This window comes from Ursus americanus, chromosome 7, assembly GCF_024610735.1.
Source record: "Ursus americanus isolate L20-20 chromosome 7, mUrsAme1.1.p, whole genome shotgun sequence".
In the NCBI taxonomy this organism is placed as follows: domain Eukaryota; kingdom Metazoa; phylum Chordata; class Mammalia; order Carnivora; family Ursidae; genus Ursus; species Ursus americanus.
Window position 1 is genome coordinate 23,367,886 of NC_142133.1, and position 20,608 is coordinate 23,388,493.

General features: G+C 34.0%; 2 protein-coding genes across 5 annotated transcripts in view; one reads left to right on the plus strand and one right to left on the minus strand.

Annotated features, from left to right (window-relative positions):
• Positions 1-618, plus strand: part of CFAP36 (cilia and flagella associated protein 36) — a 28,734-nt gene extending 28,116 nt beyond the window's left edge. Inside the window, exon 10 of the mRNA XM_045788005.2 lies at positions 451-618. Coding sequence (XP_045643961.1) covers positions 451-552 — 102 coding nt within the window. The 3' untranslated portion in view covers positions 553-618. The remainder of the gene's footprint in view (positions 1-450) is intronic.
• A 3,356-nt stretch (positions 619-3,974) lies between these two features.
• The window catches only part of PPP4R3B (protein phosphatase 4 regulatory subunit 3B), a 58,098-nt gene continuing 41,464 nt past the window's right edge, over positions 3,975-20,608 (minus strand). For 2 of the 4 annotated variants that reach the window (XM_045788006.2, XM_087863415.1), the window contains 7 exons: positions 18,945-18,986; positions 17,129-17,287; positions 13,630-13,799; positions 11,363-11,502; positions 10,794-10,978; positions 9,166-9,359; positions 3,975-4,320 (listed from right to left, as the gene is read on the minus strand). In XM_045788006.2, the coding sequence (XP_045643962.1) occupies positions 4,225-4,320; positions 9,166-9,359; positions 10,794-10,978; positions 11,363-11,502; positions 13,630-13,799; positions 17,129-17,287; positions 18,945-18,986 (986 nt within the window). In that variant the 3' untranslated portion in view covers positions 3,975-4,224. Of the gene's footprint in view, positions 4,321-9,165; positions 9,360-10,793; positions 10,979-11,362; positions 11,503-13,629; positions 13,800-17,128; positions 17,288-18,944; positions 19,006-20,222; positions 20,300-20,608 lie in introns of all 4 variants that reach the window. The other 2 variants (XM_045788011.2, XM_045788007.2) reach the window with 2 other exon arrangements.

Sequence of the window (20,608 nt, forward strand, 5' to 3'; positions counted from 1 at the left end):
CCTTGATAATGAACGTTGCTTGTAGATGCAGTCACATTAACCTCCCCGCTACTGTAGCACCTGTTCAGTTTTTTCTAGGCAGTGAAGTGGTTGTGATGTGAAGATTTTGTGAGGCTGAAATGATAGTGGTTTCATTATACATTTTTTTCTTTACTTGTCCTGCCTGCTCTGAGTGCTCAAGGGTGAGCAGTCTGTTCGACCTAAGCCTTTTTAAATATTTTATCCACAAAGCAGCCACAGTACCCTCGCCACCACCTCCAAGAGGCTTTCTTCCCTAAGAAGAGATTTTGGCAAAGAAGAGATTTAGGGAACCCAGTCACCATGTAGCTTTTTAAATTTTGACTTACTGAAAATGCTCTTTGAGGCAGTATGTTGCGAATTTTAGACAAATGAACCCATCTTACACCTTAGCCAATTTTTTTTTTCTGTTTGTTTTGTTTTGTTTTGAAGGAAATGACAGAGAAACCAGAAATGACAGCAGAGGAGAAGCAAACATTACTAAAGAGGAGATTGCTTGCAGAGAAACTTAAAGAAGAAGTTATTAATAAGTAACTTTAAAAACAATTTAGCAAAACAGAAGTTCAAATTTTCTTAAAAATAAATTATTTAATCCTTAAACTGAGCCTGTTAGTTTCAAATACTTGTGTTTGTAAATGCAAATATAGCTCATTATTATTACTTTATTAAACTTTTGAGGTAAAGGGTGGTGGGGAAGACAGCTACTTGGGCTGAGAGAGAGGGTATAGAAACCTGATAGTGCATTTATTCATTCAAACTTGGTTACTATTGTTTGTGCTAAGCACTGTGCTGGGGGCCAAGGATACATTCAACTAATCATCAGGGTCCCTGCCTTCACGGGGCTAGTGAAGAAGGCCCGAAGAGCCAAGTGTACAAAGGGAGAAGTGCAGTAATATAAGCAGAGCTGGCCAAGTAATGAGAAAGCCATGCTTAAGCTGATTGGGAGGCTAGCTGCAGGGAGAAATGGGAGGGAACAACTCAGGTCCTACCGCAGGAAAGGAGGCGGCTAGTGAGGAGCGGGCAGTACGGCGAGTATACACAGAATGAGAGCAGAGGGCTGGCCTATGAAATTGGAGATAGGCAGGATACTGGAGGCTTTTCAATTTTATGTCAGTGGGAAGTCACCACAAAGTTTTAAAGCAGGGAAGTTACATTATCAAAATGTTCAGTTAAAAAAAAATGTGTGGCTGCCGTAATGGAGACTGGGTGAGTTAGAGTTGTTGTGGGTATACCAAGAAGGAAATCCAATCAGACCAGTTTTCCTGGGCAGGAGCAAACAGCACTTGGAAAATGGATGTGAGGGATGTTAAAAATATTCAATTACTCTTTCTAGAAAAGCTACCACTAACAAAGGGAACAAATGACTACTGAGGGGAATGCAGCCATGGGTGTAGGTCTTTTATTACTGGGTGTAGGTCTTTTTTTACGTGAAGTGGTCCTGGATGGTTTTCTGTGTTTGCTTAGAGAACCAGAAGAGTAGGAGAGACCCTTCTTTCAGAAAACTTCCTGTATTGTGTCTTCCAGCAAGCACCCCCTTTTCTAGTCACGGGTTGCTCCTGAAGTTTAATTTATAATTCCATTTTATCTCTTTAAATCTACAGTTACAAACTTTTAAAAAGGATACCAAAATTTGTTTAGCTCCAGTCTTCAACCTGCAGAGAAAAACCAGCATTACATTTGTTACATTTTCATCACTGAGATGGACAAGAGGAAACACTAGTGATTAAAACACAGAAATCTGTTTCATGTAACTTTTTATTAAAAATAGTTTTTATAGTGGATACATGTTTACAGATATAATTTTAAGAGAGCCTCAGGCATACAAATGTGGGCTCTGGCTTGGTTCACTGAGTGAAGATAGAGATATAAAAATCCTGATCTGCCTGAGGGTAGTCGTTAAGACAGCAGCTAACATGTGGAAACTTAATATTCTTTCAAGGATATTTTAAGCCCTGTTTTCATATCATTGTGGGTGAGCATATGTACCATGAAAACTGTTATCCTGTAAGTCAACAAAACATTCACATTTCTGCGATGATAAGGTTCCTAAGATGATGATGATTTAAATGTTTGACTCGTAGCAATTCTTCAGAAAGGAAAATTAAAGAAACTCTTCATAAGGTATAAAGATAATACTTCCTACTGGAACTTTAAAATTACTTAATCAGGAAGAGTCAAGAGTAAATAAGGAAATGCTTTAAGCCTGGTCTTCTTAGATGACAAGAGGAAATTTAAGAGCTAAGAAGAGTGAAAGGGGCCACAGAACTTGCTTGATGGTAACTTTACTAATCTTAGTTTAAATTATCCTGAGTCACTTGCCTTATAAAGTGGAAGGTCCTTTTCATTATATGTACTTTTAATCAAAGAGGTGAGACTAGCCCCATGCTGTGATGTTTTGGTGCTCGGACTTCATTTGCCCAAGGCACATGTTCTGTAAGTAGAATCAGTAATTCTTAAAGTGCAGTCAACCTTCGTTTGTTTAGAATTATTTCATTCAGATTGGTGTAGGACTTAGTGGTTTATAATAAATATCTATGGATAATTTATTGGCTTTTAAAAGATACTATAAAATGGACAAATCTCAAAATGGAGTTAACTTATATTTACAACAAACCAAACAAAAGCAACAATCATAGAATTACAGGGTCACATTTTAATTCCTGAATTTTACAGTTCAGCATTAATATCACCACATGTATACAAATGGTGTAAAACAAGTACAGTGGTATTTTTAATACAAAATAAACATCTGTTTTATGGAAAAACTATACTTCATATCTACACAGACAGCCCATCTTTTCCAAACAATAGCCAAAATTAAAATTAACTACAAAATCTCCAAAACAGGGGAAACTGCTTCAGTTTAAGCTATTCCAGGAAAAATGGACCCATAACACATTACAAGGGTGATCTGAAGATTGTAGCTGGAATTCCTGCTTTTAGGTTTTTTTCCCAATGCATTAAATTGTAGTTTGAGGGACGTTTTTCTCACTTCAGCATGATCTCAGATCATAGATGAGCAAACTAACATTAAAATATTTACAGTTAACTTGCTGTTCTAAAAATAAAACCTCTTAACTGTTTGCCTCAACTTATTTTAAATTCATTTACGTACATGGAATGTGCTGTTACTCTTTAAAAAAAAGCAGCTTTTGTATTACACCCTTGTTTGTTTATGGAAAAACTTCATGTGCTGCATACTGACTTTGATACTGAAGTAACTTCTTGGATCAAAATGGCCTCTAGATATTAAATGCCACTTAATTCAGCACTAGTCTTTGTATGTGAGTCTTTATAAATTATACTTTAAAACTTGCTTGCAGCTCTGGAGAGAGAAACTTTATGAACAAAGCAGAAAGTGACTTCAAAGTATCTTGCACAAAAGATTGTATGTACTGGGAGACACTTGGAAACATTCTGTTCAATCCACTCCCAAGTTTCTAGAGAAAATCATTTCGAAATACTACTGTACTGATTCTTGGCATCAGTTATCTCTAAAAGTGCTGTAAAGTTATATTAACAAGACTGTCCATTTTGAATCCAGCTTGTTTTCATCAAAATCATACTGAAAATTCCTGGTGTGGTAAACTCAACATGTACTGTAACACAGAGAGTACTTCCCTCCAACTACCTATAAGGCTGAATTTCTGTTAAATCTTCAAAAAATGGTCCCAAGAGCATAACCTCATTTTTATGATAGTTGAATTTGGTTTTCATAAAAATTTTTTTTTAAAAAGAGGCAACTGATTAAAAGAACAACATGGCCAGCACCATTATACAAGTAATGTTATTGGGTTTGTAACTAAAGTTTTGTAATTGTTTCTAGATCGGATACCCCCCTGGAGCAACCCTGCATTTAATATTATTTTATTAACCTTGTTCCCTCCCCCAAGCCATTCCCAAACCTGAGAGTTTCCTCAGGAAGAAGCTATCTCCCAGGTTCTGGTTACTAACCATTTTCTTTTCTTTTTTTTTTTTTTGACAGCCTGAAAGGCAAACCCCTTAATTACTAGCAAGCAATCAAGTTCCTGGGAAGCCTGGTTTTTTACAGAACTAAACTCTCCTAGCTGATATACTGAGTATCTTTTGCTACTCCTTGTATATTTATAAGTTCAAGTGAGAAAGCTTTCTGATTCAGATTTTCAGCTCATTGAACAGTTGCAGCATTTTAGTAAGACCACACACTGAGGATCCCCACTAAATATTTTATGAGCCAAGACGAGGTCTTTTCCTGGGAGATGTTTCTTCTTCTTCGTCTTCCTCTTCGTCATCTGGATAATCCACTAAACCAACCAAACTTCCCTATTGAAGAATAAAAATAATTTTTTAACATATGTAACTTTTAAGAAAAAAAATTATTAGTATAAATAGTCACTTTTAAAGACATCACAAATAACTCTTCTGAACTATCTAATCATACATATCTCAAAAACAGATATATTTGAATTTGATAAAGGAACTGCTTGAAAATTATGAACACTTGGTACCACTGGTGGCACTTTAAGTTACCCTCAACTTTTCTATTTATTCTTAGATTTTTTTTTAAGATTTTTAAAATTTATTTATTCGACAGAGATAGAGACAGCCAGCAAGAGAGGGAACACAAGCAGGGGGAGTGGGAGAGGAAGAAGCAGGCTCATAGTGGAGGAGCCTGATGTGGGGCTCGATCCCACAACGCCGGGATCACGCCCTGAGCTGAAGGCAGACGCTTAACCGTTGTGCCACCCAGGCGCCCCTATTTTTGGATTTTTAACGATACCTCACAATTCAATTCAATTCAGCAAAATTTCACTGTGGAAAAATTTATCTCCAAATAGCAGGACTCACAAATCATCATGACACGGGGAGCTGGAAGGACTGTGGAAATGCACGAGTTCATTTCTCTATGTTTAAACTAGAGATGGTAGTCAGTCAGGGCTTCCTTTTGTCTCCGTACTTCACATATGTATTTCATTACTAAGTGCATACCATTGTTTTCATTATGCTTTTGATAATAATAAACAAATAAATTGGTTCCTGAAACAAACAACTAAAAAATTTAGGGCTACCTCTCTAACCAAAAGGAAAGTAAGGATGAGGTAATTCAGGTGTTCGGCCTTTTATGAGTCATGGACCCCTTTGAAAACCTACTAAAGCTCTGGACATTACCCAGGATATTAAATGTCCTCAGGTTTGCACTCATTTTGAAGCCATCCCATGAAGTTTATACATACGTCCCACAGGTTAAGAGTGCTACAGAAAACACTGGATTTAGTTCAAACCCTTTAGACTCAAGGGGATAAATAAATACAACTAAAATAACTCATACTTCAAAGCTAAGTAGCTTCATATCTAAAGAACCCAGACATCTGGCAGTAACACTTTGCCAATATATAACTGAACCGTTGTAATTATCAACAAAGGCCACTGAGCAGCTAGAAACCGTTATCAGAAAGTCTGGGAATTAAACTTATTTGTACCATTTATACTTATACCTGCTTTCTCAGCTTAATAACACACAAGTCTTAAGTTTGATAAGCAAGAGGCAGTACAGCTAAATTGGTTAAGAATGTATTGATTGTAGTCTGCCTAATTTCAAATTCCAATGCCACCATTTTTTAGGTGTATTGACTGTGGGCTAGTGATTTAGTATCTCTATGACTCATTTTCCTTATCTAAAATTTGTGTAACAGTACTTAGATCTCAGTGAACTATTTTGCAAATAAAATGAAAAGAAAACATAAAAAGCACTTAGCACAGTGCTTGGTATGTAGTGTTCAATAATTGCCATTTGCTGCTATTACTAATATCATTCTTATTCATTTGGTTTCTAAGCCAAACGGAGGAGATAGAAGATATAATTACCTTCTGAAAAGGCACCAGTCTGATACTCACAAAGATGATGAGTTATCAAGGAAAGTTTTAATCATGCTTAGGATTACAGATTATATATCATAATGTACAAACATTTCAGTTTCCAATGGGTAACATTTAAAATGACTTTTTGCTTAAGATTAAGAAATATTCTATCTGAAACAGCTACACAATTGAATATCAATTTTATCTCTATTATCTATACATATATGCCATAAACAAACTCCTATACATTAAAATGATAATTTCTATTGAAAATAAAAATATAAAATGTGAAATATTAGAAGTTAAATCCAGATATGCACCCTGTAAAGCATCTGACAGATTCCAGACTTTAATATACAAACATAAACATACTTGTTTTAAAATAACTCTCAGATTGCAGTTAAGATCACTTATGCCAATTACCCTTGAGAAAAGTTTCCAATACAAAGGAAGGGATAAAAACGAATGATAATGATAACAAACACCTATGAATACACAATGACATTTTTTCTGAATCAAACAAACGAATGAACTAACAAATTATAAGTTAGGAAACTATTAATATAATTAATCATATTAAAAATACATAAGGAGAGAGAATTCAAGAATTATCCTCTACTCAAAAAATAAAGGACAGATCTTCCATAAACATGATTAATAAAATTTTACAAAATCATCAGGAAAAGTGGTTTTTATATCTTCTAATTTTTATAGCTTTAATTTCTTTATCTCGACTAACTGCATTGACTATGACCCCAGAACAATGGTTAAATAATAGCAATCAGGGGCGCCTGGGTGGCTCAATCATTAAGTGTCTGCCTTCTGCTCAGGTCATGATCCCAGGGTCCTGGGATTAAGCCCTGCATCGGGCTCCCTGCTCAGAGGAAAGCCTGCTTCTCCCTCTCCCATTCCCCCTCTTATGCTCCCTCTCTCGCTGCCTCTCTATCAAATATATAAATAAAAATCTTAAAAAAAAAAATAGCAATCATAGTGGTATCCTACCTCGTTCCCAACTTTGGTGGGAATGCTTCTAATATGTCCATAAGTATTAAGCTAGCTTTTGGTACTGGGCATATATACCATGTTAAGGAACTATCCACATATTTCCATTTTACTGAGTAAATTCAGTAACTACTCAAAACTGTAAATGCATATTCTATATAGAAACACACATGGATATGAAATATTTTGTGTAGAAAGTCACATTTCTTTTAACTGCAAAAAACTGGAAACAACTTTAAAATGCATCAAGAGGGTTAGTTATAAATTAAAGTATATCATGCTTTGGAATTCTATGGAGGAAGTTCTTTTATGTTCTAATACGGAAAGTTCACCCAGGTAAGTTTGTTAAGTGAGAAAGCAAGATTCAGCGTTCTCTTTTGTTAATCTGAGGCAAAAGAAGCGTTCGTTTTAGCACCCACTTATAGTTTTTGATTATGATTTTGTAAGTATTTTTCTTTCTTTTTTGGGGTAAGTATTCTTCTTCAAGGAAAATGTGGTTTTACAGCTAAGTTAAAAAAAAAAAATCTTTGTAATTTCATTAGTAGCTAATGTCTCACCAGCCTTGAAAACTATCAAATTTTCAAAGACTGCAATTTTTAAAAGCATATTAGAGCTTTAGAATGCCTTGCCAAGGAAAACAGACAAGTTCACACCTGATCTATTTAATTTTAAGAACTAATCAATTCGACTGTGGGAATCAACAGATAGTGAATTTCAAACTTTTGTCATAATCTAGAGTGATGAGCAATTTATTTTTCAAGAGCAATCACTGTTTTCTCCTTGTCCCCCCAAAAAGAGGGAGTACAAATGTATTCAGTAATCTCCTGTTAGTGTCAGAAAGGGTGAATAATGTGTTGGTGCTTGAACTTGATTTTGCTTAAAAAATTATTTGGAAGGATAATGAATTAAGAACTCCCAAGAAATAACCCAGAAAACAGAACAAGATGATTAAAAAAAAAAAAAAAGAGTAATAGGAGAGAAAAATTATGAAAATTATAAGATCAATACAGAGGGCCCAACATCCAAACAATAAGTTACAGTGAAATAATATAAAATGTTTCCAAACTGAAGGACATGACTATTTAGCTGCTTCCAAGAAGAAAATAAAAACTCAACACACAAAGGATCAGAAATAAGAATGTCTTTGGATTTCTTGGCAATAATAACTTCTACGTTTTAAAAGAAAATGATGTCCAATTTGGTTCTACATTCATTTAAACTGGCAGTCAAGCAGGACGGAATCAACACATTTTCATAGATGCAGGGGCTCAAATTTTACCTCTCCTGGGATTCTTTTCTCAGAAAACAATTATCAGAGCATGTGCTCCACCAAAATGGGAGGGAAAATCAAGAAAGAGTACAGAGACATAAGACCCGGAAACAATACAAGAAAAAGAGAGGCAAAAGAAGTATTAGGATAATGGCCTCCGCAGCCTGAAGACAAGAGCTGAGCAGCAAATCTAGTGAACAACGGATCTAGGTCGGAACCAGACTGGAGACGTTAAGAGAAGGCAGAAACTAACCTGAAAGGTACTAAAGAATTAGTGACAGGCACCTAACTATTGCAACAGATGAAAAAATGGTGGCAATTATTTACTCTAGAAAGAGAAAGTTATCAAGAAATATAGAGAAAAAAAGACCAGACCAATTTGCAGAAGAGCAAATTCAAAAGGCTAATATTCAACTCTGCTACTAACTAAGGACACACAACTGGGAACGAGATCTATATTGTCTCCACTACCTAATGGGCAAAGATTAAAAATAATTATAATAACACTGGCAAAGCTGCAGTGAGCCAAGCACACTCATACAATGTTTACGGTAATGTAAACATGTAGAAACTTCCTGGAGGTATTTGACAGTATGTATGAAAACATTCTTCTACTCATCAATTCAAGAAAATAAAGTGCAACACCACCAGCAATCCTATCAATGAAACATCAGAATCAACGTATGTGCTCCAAAATATTACTGGGTAGGTTACTTAGAAATATTATAATACAGCTAAATAAAATGAAATTCTGTAGTCATCAACAGTGTTTTAGTAACACAGGAACATTCTTTTAACAAATAAATAAAAGCAGGATACAAAACTGTTTATAGAAAGACCTCAATTACACGTCAGATAAACCCATATACCTAAAGAATCAATCAAATGTTATTAGCAGTCATGTTCTCTGATGACAATGTGTACAACTTTCTTTTCTTCTTTGAAATTATTTTTATTATCCAAATTTTCTTTAGTAAACATGAAGTAATTTTAAAGATGGAAAAAGCAAAGTTTGTGTACAGAATAATTTCACATACCTTGGTGGCTGTTACTGATGTGGCCAAGTTTGTAGTTTTGGAAGAGGATCCATTAGAACTTGCTGGTGGTGTCTGGGCCACTACAGATTTACTATTTGTTCCGTTAGCAGCACTGGCAGAGTGGGAGAAAGTAAATTTGAAGCCACCAGATGATGTCCTTTTAGGAAGGTTTTCCTTGTCTTCACTTTCTTTTGCTAAAGTGAAAGTAAAATTTTTATCTTTCTCAGTAAATATTCCTAATAAGCAAAGCAACTGAAAATAACAATAACAATAAAACACTGCTTTTGCTTCATAAGAGCTAAGAGTAGAGCATGATGTGTACAGTGGTGAGTCTTTAATGAGCTGGAATCTTAGAAATCTCAGGATTAGAAAAGACCTTAAGAATCATATACCAGAATCAGCCATCCTACACTAGAATTCTACACTGTTGTATCTAGAACGTGTCAAGGATTCATTACCTGTCTGACTCTTCCTTCTACTGTCCCTCTGCAGGGTCTCTTTACTGCACTGACCCTATACTTCTACAGTCCTTGACAGACCTGATAATCTCCCCCATAAGTATTTCAAATGCCTAAAGACAATGATATGATCATGTCTATCAGTCTTTTACTTCCCGAATATTCCAGGTTCCTTTAGCTGTTTCTCTTATGACTTAGGTGTCTACTATCCTTTCATATCTGGTTGCTACTTTTTTGTATATGATTCTTAAGTGGATACAGTACTTCAAGTACAGCATCGCTGCCCCTTTTCACAGTAGTCAGGGCAGTGCCTGTAACGAATAAAGATAGAAGAATTAGGCTACCAAAAGTTACCTATTCCTTAGGACATTTTGGTGGGCTGTTTGCTCTGCCAGGCTGAAGTAAACAGAACTTTGGGCATTAATGAGTAAATGATGAGTGAGGCTGGGAACAACAGTTGCAGGAAAAATGTAATGAATCAATGAAACACTATCTAAGGAGAAATGCTTTTAGAAAATCTCACATTCAAAATCACAAACAGGAAATGCTTTTGCCTTTCAAAATGTAAATTGTTAGTAAACATTTATATGATATATGCAGGACAGTACTCCAATAATGGTGATTTTTCAGGCCATAAAATTAATGTGATTAATTCTTTTGAAAGGTAAGATCTCAGTTTTATAAACTTAAGCATATTTGAAAGATGGGAAATGTTACTTCTCTTGATAGTATATCTTTATGAAATTTTTATAATGATTTTAAAATTTCAAAGAGCAAAGTTACTTCTTTGAACTTAGTTTCCTCACAGCTATAAAAGGCTGAGTGCTCTGGAAAGTTTCTATGGATCTATATGGCCTCTATTATAATTGGAGATTTCAGTACAGAAATAAATCCAAGATTGTTCATAGAAGGCAATGTATAAGTAGACACTGTAATTCTGAATAGCAAATGAAGAGCATCGCAAAATGGCAAGCTTTAAAAGAAAAACAGTTTGAAACATGAAAATAACTCCCAGATTTGGAAAAAGATGTGGAAATTTTAAAAGGTCCTGATTCACTATAAAATTCATGTCTTTCATGCTTTATATACTACGACCAAACCTTCACAAGCAACTGATAATTTCTGTACCTAATAAATGATACATTATTCAAAAATTCAAAATTTTAATACCTTTTTTTGTCTCCATAAATTTTTCGTAAGTATCTGGATAATCATCTTCTGGCTTAGATTTCTCTACTGGTGCCACAACTGCTTTTCCTTCCTCCTCCTCATCTTCATTAAACCACATTTCTTCATCCTCTTCCAAGGCTTTTGCATCTCTGCGAAATCTGTTACTACGCAATATAGATGGTACACTGTAAGAAACATCACAAACACTGAGTAATGATTTAAAGTTTGTGACCAGATTAAATGTGAGAATAAATATGTATAACCAAGAGGAGCTAAAGTAATTTTAACTACGTATAATTTACATCATAATCACCTCAACTGTGATATAAGATGTAACCAGAGAACACTCCAAAACATTGCAAATTAAACTAAAAATTTATCTTGAGTTATGATATGCAGCATTTTTCATATAGAAGATTTAGGGTAGGGAGAATATCCTACCCTTCTACACAACCCTGTAGTATCTAATGATGTGAAAGAATACTCCTGGGTAAATTTCTTATGTCAGATCCACACAAGATTTTGGATATAATTTTATAGACTATAGATGCAATATATTTAAACAATACCTGTTCAGTTTCTGATTCTGTCTGTCTTTTTCTTGCTCATATTTAGTCTTCAATCCTTTGAATGTCTGAACATATTCAATTGATTCAAGTGCTTTATAAAAGTTTTCAACTATATGTGCAGTAAGAGACTTGATATCTTCCTGTATAAGGACAAAATTTACAATTCAAATATGATTCAATGATTGTTAGCGGAGAAAAACTTAAAAGAATTTTTTTATAGTTCCAACGCTGATCAAAAAAGGTTTTTCAAAATCACATTACAAAAATAAATGTCCTAATTTCTTTACACATGAGCCAGGCCTCCTGACAAAACATGGAATAAAAAAGGCACCCTTTTGGGGGGCTACAAAACATCTGAAAGTAACTAGATTTAGTTTATGTCTTCTGTTTATTTTTTGCATTTACATAGCACTTTACAATTTAAAAAGTGCTTTAACGTATAGTTTCACTTGATCCTCCTAACAATTCTATGAACTAGGTTTTATTACCTCTATTTTATAGAAAAGGAAAATTGAAAATGTGAGAGGTTGGATGACCTGATGAAGAGCACACAGCTAGTTAGAAGGCAGATGTTGAAATTACATTTTTAACGAATTTTAGGTGTTACTTAATGACTCCTTAACTGCTATCAAAATGGGATGTCTTACCTAAATAATAAACACAGACTCCTTTGACTATATTACATACACAGATCTGATAAACTATTAACTTGAATTCCACCTATTTCCACAGTCTTCCAATGGTATAATTTTTGTGAAACAAACTCACAGCAGTAACTTCTAAATTCTTTTAAATTCTAAATGAACCATTCTGAATAATAACTGCAAATGCCTGGGTGTGAAGTACGCTCATTATTAATAACTGAAGTTGTGATTCAGGAATTTATTAAGAAGAAACATATATGCCACTTCTTTAAAAGATACACCATAATCTGCTGCTTTTAAGGATTTTAAGTCTTTAAACTAGTTTTGCTGGAAATCTCAATTAAATAATACGCAAAGAAGAAATACTAGAAACCCAGGTAAAATGTTTCTGTGCTGTATACTGAACAAAAAATGAGTTAAGTTTTGGGGCACCTGGGTGGCTCAGTCGGTTAAGCACCTGATTCTTGGTTTTGGATCATTGAGCCCCATGTGGGGCTCCACACTTGGCAGGGAGCCTGCTTGAGATTCTCTTGCTCTGCCCCCACTTGTACTTTCTCTCAAATAAATAAATCTTTAAAAAAAAAAAGATGAGTTAAGTTTTGGGATTCAATGTACCTTTATCAACCACTCAAAATTATTTTCTGAAAAACAAATTCAATCATATCAATAAGGATGGGGTTGTGAACCCTACTCATTTTATCAGTTTCTCACCAAAAATTTTAAGGAAAAAAAATATAGGTCGATCTCTAGTTCATTAGAACAGTGCATTGTGGAACAGGGTTCAGATACTTGGTAAGCTAGTTAACAATATTCCCTCTTTTCTAAGGCTAAAGACAATACTTTTACCCTCTTCATCCTTTTGATAACCATACTCTTGCCAAGTGACTACTATTAGAAAAATAATCCAGTCAGCCAAATAATCTTTACATGAGAACAGCATGTCATGAGCAGAAATCTGATTTGTAAGAGCCAAAACCAGAGAATGAATTTCTAGCTTTTTCTTTTTTTCAAATTCTAACCATTGGCCATTTTCCCTGGTGGAATGATTTCAGTGTGTGGGAGAGGGTAAATTTATTGTACTCGTTCTACAGTTACCAATCTTAACCCTGTTGTTCACATAGAGCTCTCTTTAGATCTTTTTATGACACATCTTCTGTTGTCCCAAACTGAGCTGTGACCTATCTTCAAACTCTGACTGTGCTCCTAACCAAATGGAGGCTCTAGAATAAATCACTTGATTACTATGGGTGTCTGAAGCCCCTCACCTATAAAATAAGGCAGTTGGAGTGGTCTGCCTAACTTCTTGGTCTCTTCAACTTAAAATTCCATAATAGCCTACCTTTTATGCATCTTCTATCAGTTTACCAAAGTAATTACTCTCAACGTTTTTATTTATCACTACCCCTACAAAGATCATAGAGATCTCATGAATGGCATACTTGACCAAAATGTCTACATATGCCAAATATAATCCGGAAACATTTGGCCAATAAAAATGGAACTGAGAATAATCTAGAGTAAACATGGATTAAAATATTATGCTAAATTTCACAATTTAAAATAGTAACGTCGCTAAACATGTAATTATTTTATTTCACTAAAAATCCTTTAGCATAAACTTACCACTCTTATAAATTCAAATAACTCAATAACAGCTGAATTCAACAGATTGTACCGAGTTCCATTATCCAGAAGAGCATTTATAACTGGCTCAAAAAGATTTCCCTTCGTGATGTAACGATTATAAAATTCATCTTTAAGGCCAATTATCCGCCTCATAAAACGAAGAGCACCTAATTAAAAATAATACAGGGAACAAATTAATAATCTCATTAATAACAATTATTATACAGGTATTTGTACATAAAGCAATGTATTCTAAAATAAAAAGTGAAACTGTGCACTAGAAATAATTGGCTTTTGAAGAAAAATAGAGTTAGGGAAAGACCACTCAAATCTGTGTAACTCATGTAGCCAGACCTAGCAAAAAAACCAATTAACTGGTACTTGGGAGATAAATAAAGTACCCAGGCAGGTAGCTCCATGGTATAGATTAAAAAACCCCACAGAAACCATCAAGTGCCAATGATGGCAGTACTCAGAGCAGCGCTGGTAGACATGCAGGCGATGTAGTGACGGCAGCTCAGAACCAGTGCAGGGCTGTCTGTCATGAAGATGGGCACAGGAGTGGTGCAACCTGCCCAAGGCTGCCTCACTTCTCTGCAGGGGGAGCTCTGGAGGTAGGTACTTCTTTTCAATTTTCTGAAAATAAAGCCAAAGGGGTTCCTGCTGCCAGCTTAACAGAAGAGCTGAAGGTCTTTCACTTTTTCTGATGAAGGCTATAGTTCCATTTCCACTCCTTCAGTTCTCTTTGCCTTGGAAAAACCATCTGTGAACCAACACTACCTATGAACTGACACTACCTATACATTATAACATACACATTTTAACCCTATACATTTTAGCCCTTGTTTATCAATTGCTTATGAGCTGTTTTGCCTTTGGTAAACATGAACTGTGGCAGATCAGACTGTATTTGTGAAGGAACAATAGATTAACAAGCAGTATAATGTGGCTTTTCATATTTTAAGTACTGAAAAGAAATGTCTCTCATTTCACCCTGCTGTTCAAAGATGGAAGTCATTAAAAGAAGTTGTGCCTGTCAAAAGAGGTTCCAAATATTATCTGAGAATAAGCTGAAACAGGCCACATAAGGTATAAATGTATGATAACTCTAACACTAAACAAGTGTGAAGAAAAAAAAAACAAGTGTGAAGAGAAGTGCTAGACTTATCATCTCTTTTCATAGCAGGACAAGAAATAGTTATTTAAGATTAAAAAGACTGAGTATTGGTAAAGATGTGAGCAAGCAGGCATTCTCATACCCTGCTGGTGAATGGGTGAACGATATGATACAGTTACAACTGTACTACTTACAATGATGGAAATCTTGAAGCAATGTAAACATTTAAATACTGGAGATTTGTTCAACTATGGTATATCCACATAAATAGGACTACTCTGCGGTCATCCAAAAGGACTACTTACAGAAAGCCAGATAGGAACACCTATCATGAGAACATCAATCTTTCCAAAATTAATATAAAAATTTAACATAATCTCTCATGATGAACTGGATAAAATTATTTTTAAGTTTTTATGGAAGAACAAATGTCCAAGAACCAAGAAAATTATGAAAAGGAAAAGTGAGCAGGGACTTAGCAGATATTAACCTTTACAACAGAGAGGCTATAGTGGCCTAAGAACAAACTTTCCTATTATCTCATCTAATAAAATAATAGATTTAGAAATAATAGTTCAGAAACAAGACACAAGATATATATGGCAATTTACTATATAACAAAAGAAATTTTAATTCAGTAAGAAAAATATAGTTTATTTAATAAGGGGATTGGCACAACTTGCTATCCATCTGAAAGAAAGACCCTCCAAATCAAATACAAACTTCAAATGTATTACATATATAAATAAAAAACTAATAAAAATAGTAGAAGTAAACTGAGAAGAGTATTTTATTTGTATAACCTTAGGACATAGGAGATGTTCCTAAGCAAGCAAAACCCCCAAAACTCATAGGAGGAAAAGAGACATATTTTTATATATTAAAAAAATACTACAAATAAAGGCAAATGCAAAAGACAAATGAGACTGGGACATTTTTTCCCAAAAATGTGATAAATTATTAATATCACTAATATAAAAAGAGCTCTAAGAAAAAAATAACGGGCAAGTCGGAACAGATAAAATTCAACAGCACTAAAACAGGAAAATATATTGCCAAGGAAAACGGAAATTAAAACACAAATGGAATACCACATTTTCCAATCATCCTCTTCATAACATTTTAGGAATCAGTAACACAGTGCTGCAAGAGTGTCAAGTGCTTCAATCTTTTGGGAAAGTAATCTGGAGGCTGTATGTGAAACTCAAATTTAAAAGGATACATTAAAACTATATAAACATTTTGTCCTGGCATTATCAGTATTGGGACTCTATACTATGTAAATAAAGAAACCAGTACTTAAAAGATTTATATACGAGACTATTTACTACAGTGTCATTTGGAGTGGCAACATACCCAAACAATCCCATGATCTGTGCACTACAGAACAGCAGAATAAACTGTGGAAGAGCCACTCCATCAAGTGTTACTCAGCTACATTTAGGAAAAAAATTTAGTTGAGACCATATTCGATCACCTAGAGCAATACTAAGGGGCTGAGAAGTATGTTAAAATGATCCTGTTTTTAAAAAAATAAAACAAAAAAACCTGTAAAAGTACGTGAATGTTTATATAAATTTGTACAGATGTGGAAAAAGGAATAGGAAAAACTGTGCACACAGTTAATGGTGGCTACTTTTAAGGCCTTAAGAATAAAAGAAGTAGTTGGGAGATGAATCTTTTTCTCTATACATTAAATGTTTCAATTTTAACTATGATTTTTAAGCTCAGAAAAAACACACAAAGCTTTTTTTATCTGGAGGGTGAAGTAGGCTACTTTATCTCTATTTGCAGGTAAAATTAGGAGAGGAAAGGAAACTTAACAGTTTGCTAAAAATAACACTGACGCAAATACTGGCATTTAAGTTTGCTTATTGTTGGTCCAAGTGGTATACTGAAAGGGACTACTCATTAAGTTATTTTACCAGTTCAATAAATAACCCAAGTTACACAAAAACATTTCAAGGCCCATATCCCAAAGATTATTTAAAAATTAATAAAAATTAATAAAAATTATAAAAATAATTTTATTAAAAATTATTTAAAAAGTCACTATAAATGACAGTTTGACGAAGCAGATGTGAAAGACAGCAGGACTTGTTCTATTAGTGAAATGTCACCGTACACACTGTCACAACAGTTAAGCTAATTCAATCTAAATGTGAGTAATATGTGGGTGGGGAAGCACCATGACCTATTCCTCTTGTCCTTTAAATAAAAGAAAACAAAAGATTAGTACTTCTCATAATCATCTCTTTGATAGTATAAATACTGTAAAAGATAAATCAATTCACATGGGTAACTTCAGGCTTTACCTCTATTACAAATATTGTTCCTTAAAATACTTTATAAGAATGTTCTTTTTAAATTGTTACTTACACAAGGCCAGGAAAGTGTGCTTTGAATTCATCAAGACCAAGACTCTTCTTAGCAAGTCCTTGTTCATAATATAGTTTTTTATATGATATGTGTGATGTTCCACACAAAATGTGAGTAGTTCTAAAATTAAGGCAAGCAGCTGTGCTGTTTGATAATTATCTACAAAAAAAGTCATCAGATGAAAATAAAATAAATATTGTAATTCACCTAAATTAAGAGAATAAAGTTTATGTCCCATATTTGAGAGCAAAAGTAAAATTGTATTTCTTCCTCATTTTTCTATCAATTAAAGAAGACACAGATTTTTACTTTTTCATTAGCAGACTTTCCAATACTATTCAAGCTCTTGTATAAAATATTTATTAGTGTTAAGAGGAAAAAAAAAGCCTAAATAAAAAAATCTACAAACATGGTAAGAAAACCCTCACTGCATTGAGATCTTCTTGGTAATATTGCCTTAATATGTGCTGCTTTCATTATTAATATTAATGAATCTATTAAAGGGTCCACAGTAAAGAGCAAATACCTCAAGCTTTTTACCTGACATGGTGCAACAAAATTTCCCAAGAAAAATTAATATGCTTTCTTTAAAGACATCTTTAAGGAAAGGACATTTTTGGCTATTTGAATATAAAGTGAAAAATATTACCTTGAGATTTTTTAACAATAATCTTTTTAACCTCAAAGTGTGATATCCATGAAAGGCCTAATAAAATAAACTTGTTTTTCCTTAAGAGGCCTTGGTATATACATTAATGAAATGATTTCAAACTGGTTCCTGAACATCAAAATTGAATGTATGTCAAAGGGCTTATGTCAATAATTACTGACACCTATTATAAATGTTTTAGGCAAGAAATATTAAACTGTGAGGAAATTTTGGAATCACAGCCTTACAGAATAAACCTAGTCCAACTACTTTATTTTTCAAGAAGATTACACATGTAGATATTTTGTGGAACTATGATGCTATCGGGAATAAATCAGCATTCTTTTGATAACAGAATAGCCATTAAAAATACAAAATACAGTTCTGATATTTAAAAGATCTTTCCTACGTTAGATCCAAGTAAAGAGTTTTACTTGCTTCAGACCAATCTGTGTAACAGCCAACACCATTGCCAGTATTTGAACTAGTTCCTTACTGTTAAACAAAATAAACTCTGTTAATTCCTCAATTCCTGAATTTTATTCACAAAAGATTTTGTAACAACAATCTACAGTTTAATTAAAGGCCTTGTTTTCACTTTCTCAAACTAGGACAAGAAATTCATCATTATACCTCTAACTAATCCAACCTCTGAATGGTCTCCTCATTTGAAACTGGCTCTCCTAGACCACTGAAGAGCCTAGTAAAAAAGACAGGATGCTAGGTGCACACAGCGTATTTTCTATACTCCCAGCCCCATACCTGGTATGCATGTTCCAAGTAGAAGCAACCATGCTTACACTCAGATTCATGAATAATACCTAAGCATAATGAGGTCTGAATACTAACACTAGTTCCTAACTGGCCTTCGTTTACTAGGTTTCAAAAAATAATGAACTAAAATCCTCAACTTTCAGATGTCTTTTCAAAAAAATATCAGAAAACAAGCTCTAAATTTATAGTAAAAAACAAAAACAAAATTTCAACCAGTTTTCCATCTTTTATATTAGAGAAAATGGAATGTTTTTCTTTACAATAAAGGAAAAAGGTAAATTTTTTTGGATTAAAAAAAATGCCTTTCCTAGCCTTGTATAAATAAATGCATTATATCTGAGCAAAAAAAGCTTACAATTTGTATTAGTTCATAAAATAAAAATTTATACTTACCAGGGCAAATTGTGCTGTTTTTGTTAGATCCAACTATATTATCTAATAAAAAAAAGTTAAAGTCGGTTAACTTCAGCAATAATTATTTCACATTTTCCTAGTCCTCTACAATATACAGAGAATGTCTTTGGTCATAATCTCATTTTACCTGCTTAATAACTGTTAAGAATTAGTTGTGAGGGGGGTTAGGGGATAGGCAAAATGAGTGAAGGGAGATACAGGATTCCAGTTATGGAATGTATGTCACAGGGATAAAAGGTAAAGCACAGGGAATATAGTTAATGGTACTGTAGCAGCATTATATGGTGACAGATGGTAGCTACACTTGGGTGAGCAGAGCTTAAAAGACTTGTCAAACTACTATGCGGTCCACTGAAAATAATTAGCATCGTGTGTCAACTATACTTCAGTTAAAAAAAATAGTTGCTTCAGTCAAAAAAAAGATATACAATCTTTTACAGAATTGGGTGCACATGAGGAATTGTTAAAAGACAATAAAAATTCTGATAAAAAAGTGAGGTTACAACCAGAGACAAGACGGACATTCTCTTTTATTTCTTAGTCATCCTCCCAACAATTAGGATATGTCTCTGTATAGGAATTTCTTAAACTCCAGAATAATACAAGTTAACAATTATAATTTATGCCTTGAAGTTTTTTTTTTTTTTTTTTTTTTTAAAGATTTTATTTATTTATGTGACAGAGAGACAGCCATCGAGAGAGGGAACACAGCAGGGGGAGTGGGAGAGGAAGAAGCAGGCTCATAGCGGAGGAGCCCGATGTGGGACTCGATCCCGGTAAGCCGGGATCACGCCCTGAGCCGAAGGCAGACGCTTTAACGACTGCGCTACCCAGGCGCCCCTGCCTTGAAGTTTTTAAAAAATAAGTAGGACATTATAAATTCTGAATTTTAGGCACCTGTTTTAGAGCACATTTGCATAGGGAAAAATACGAATGTCTATCACAGCATTGTGTGTAATAGCAAAAACGAGAAACAACTTAAATGTACATTAGAAGCAGAATGGCTAAGCTACAACATACTCATAGAGAGTATTATGCAAGACTTAAAAATAAGTTAAGAACTCCAGGTATCAATATGGACAGATTTCAAAAATGCACCGACCGAGTGAAGGAAAAAAATGCAGAATAATGTGTACAACAGAAATCAATTCAGTTTGGAAACATGAAAGTTTGGAAACATGCAAAATAATACATTACACTTGTCATAATAATATAAACAGACATGGGGTAATAAACAAATTCAGTATTCCTTGAGATGGGGGTGAAGTGAGAATGTGAAGGGGTGCACAGGAAATTCCAACAATATCTGTAATTTATTTTCTTTTCAAAAAAATTTGAAAAAAATAGGGCACGTTAGTTTTGATAGTCAACAGGAAATATATGGGTGTCTATTATATAATTATCTAAATATTTCTGTATGCTGGAAGTGTTTTAATCAAAGATTAAAAATGCATTTAATTTATACAAATGAAGCCATTCTGCATGAAAACATTCTACAACATGTTTTATCCAGTTTTATATTTTCAAGAACTAGTTAGTTGAAAAATCAAAATTGTTAACTGCTATATAGTATTTCATTGTATGAATATACCACATATTCTTTGTTTTCTTACACATTCTTGTACCTGTCATGTATATGCATA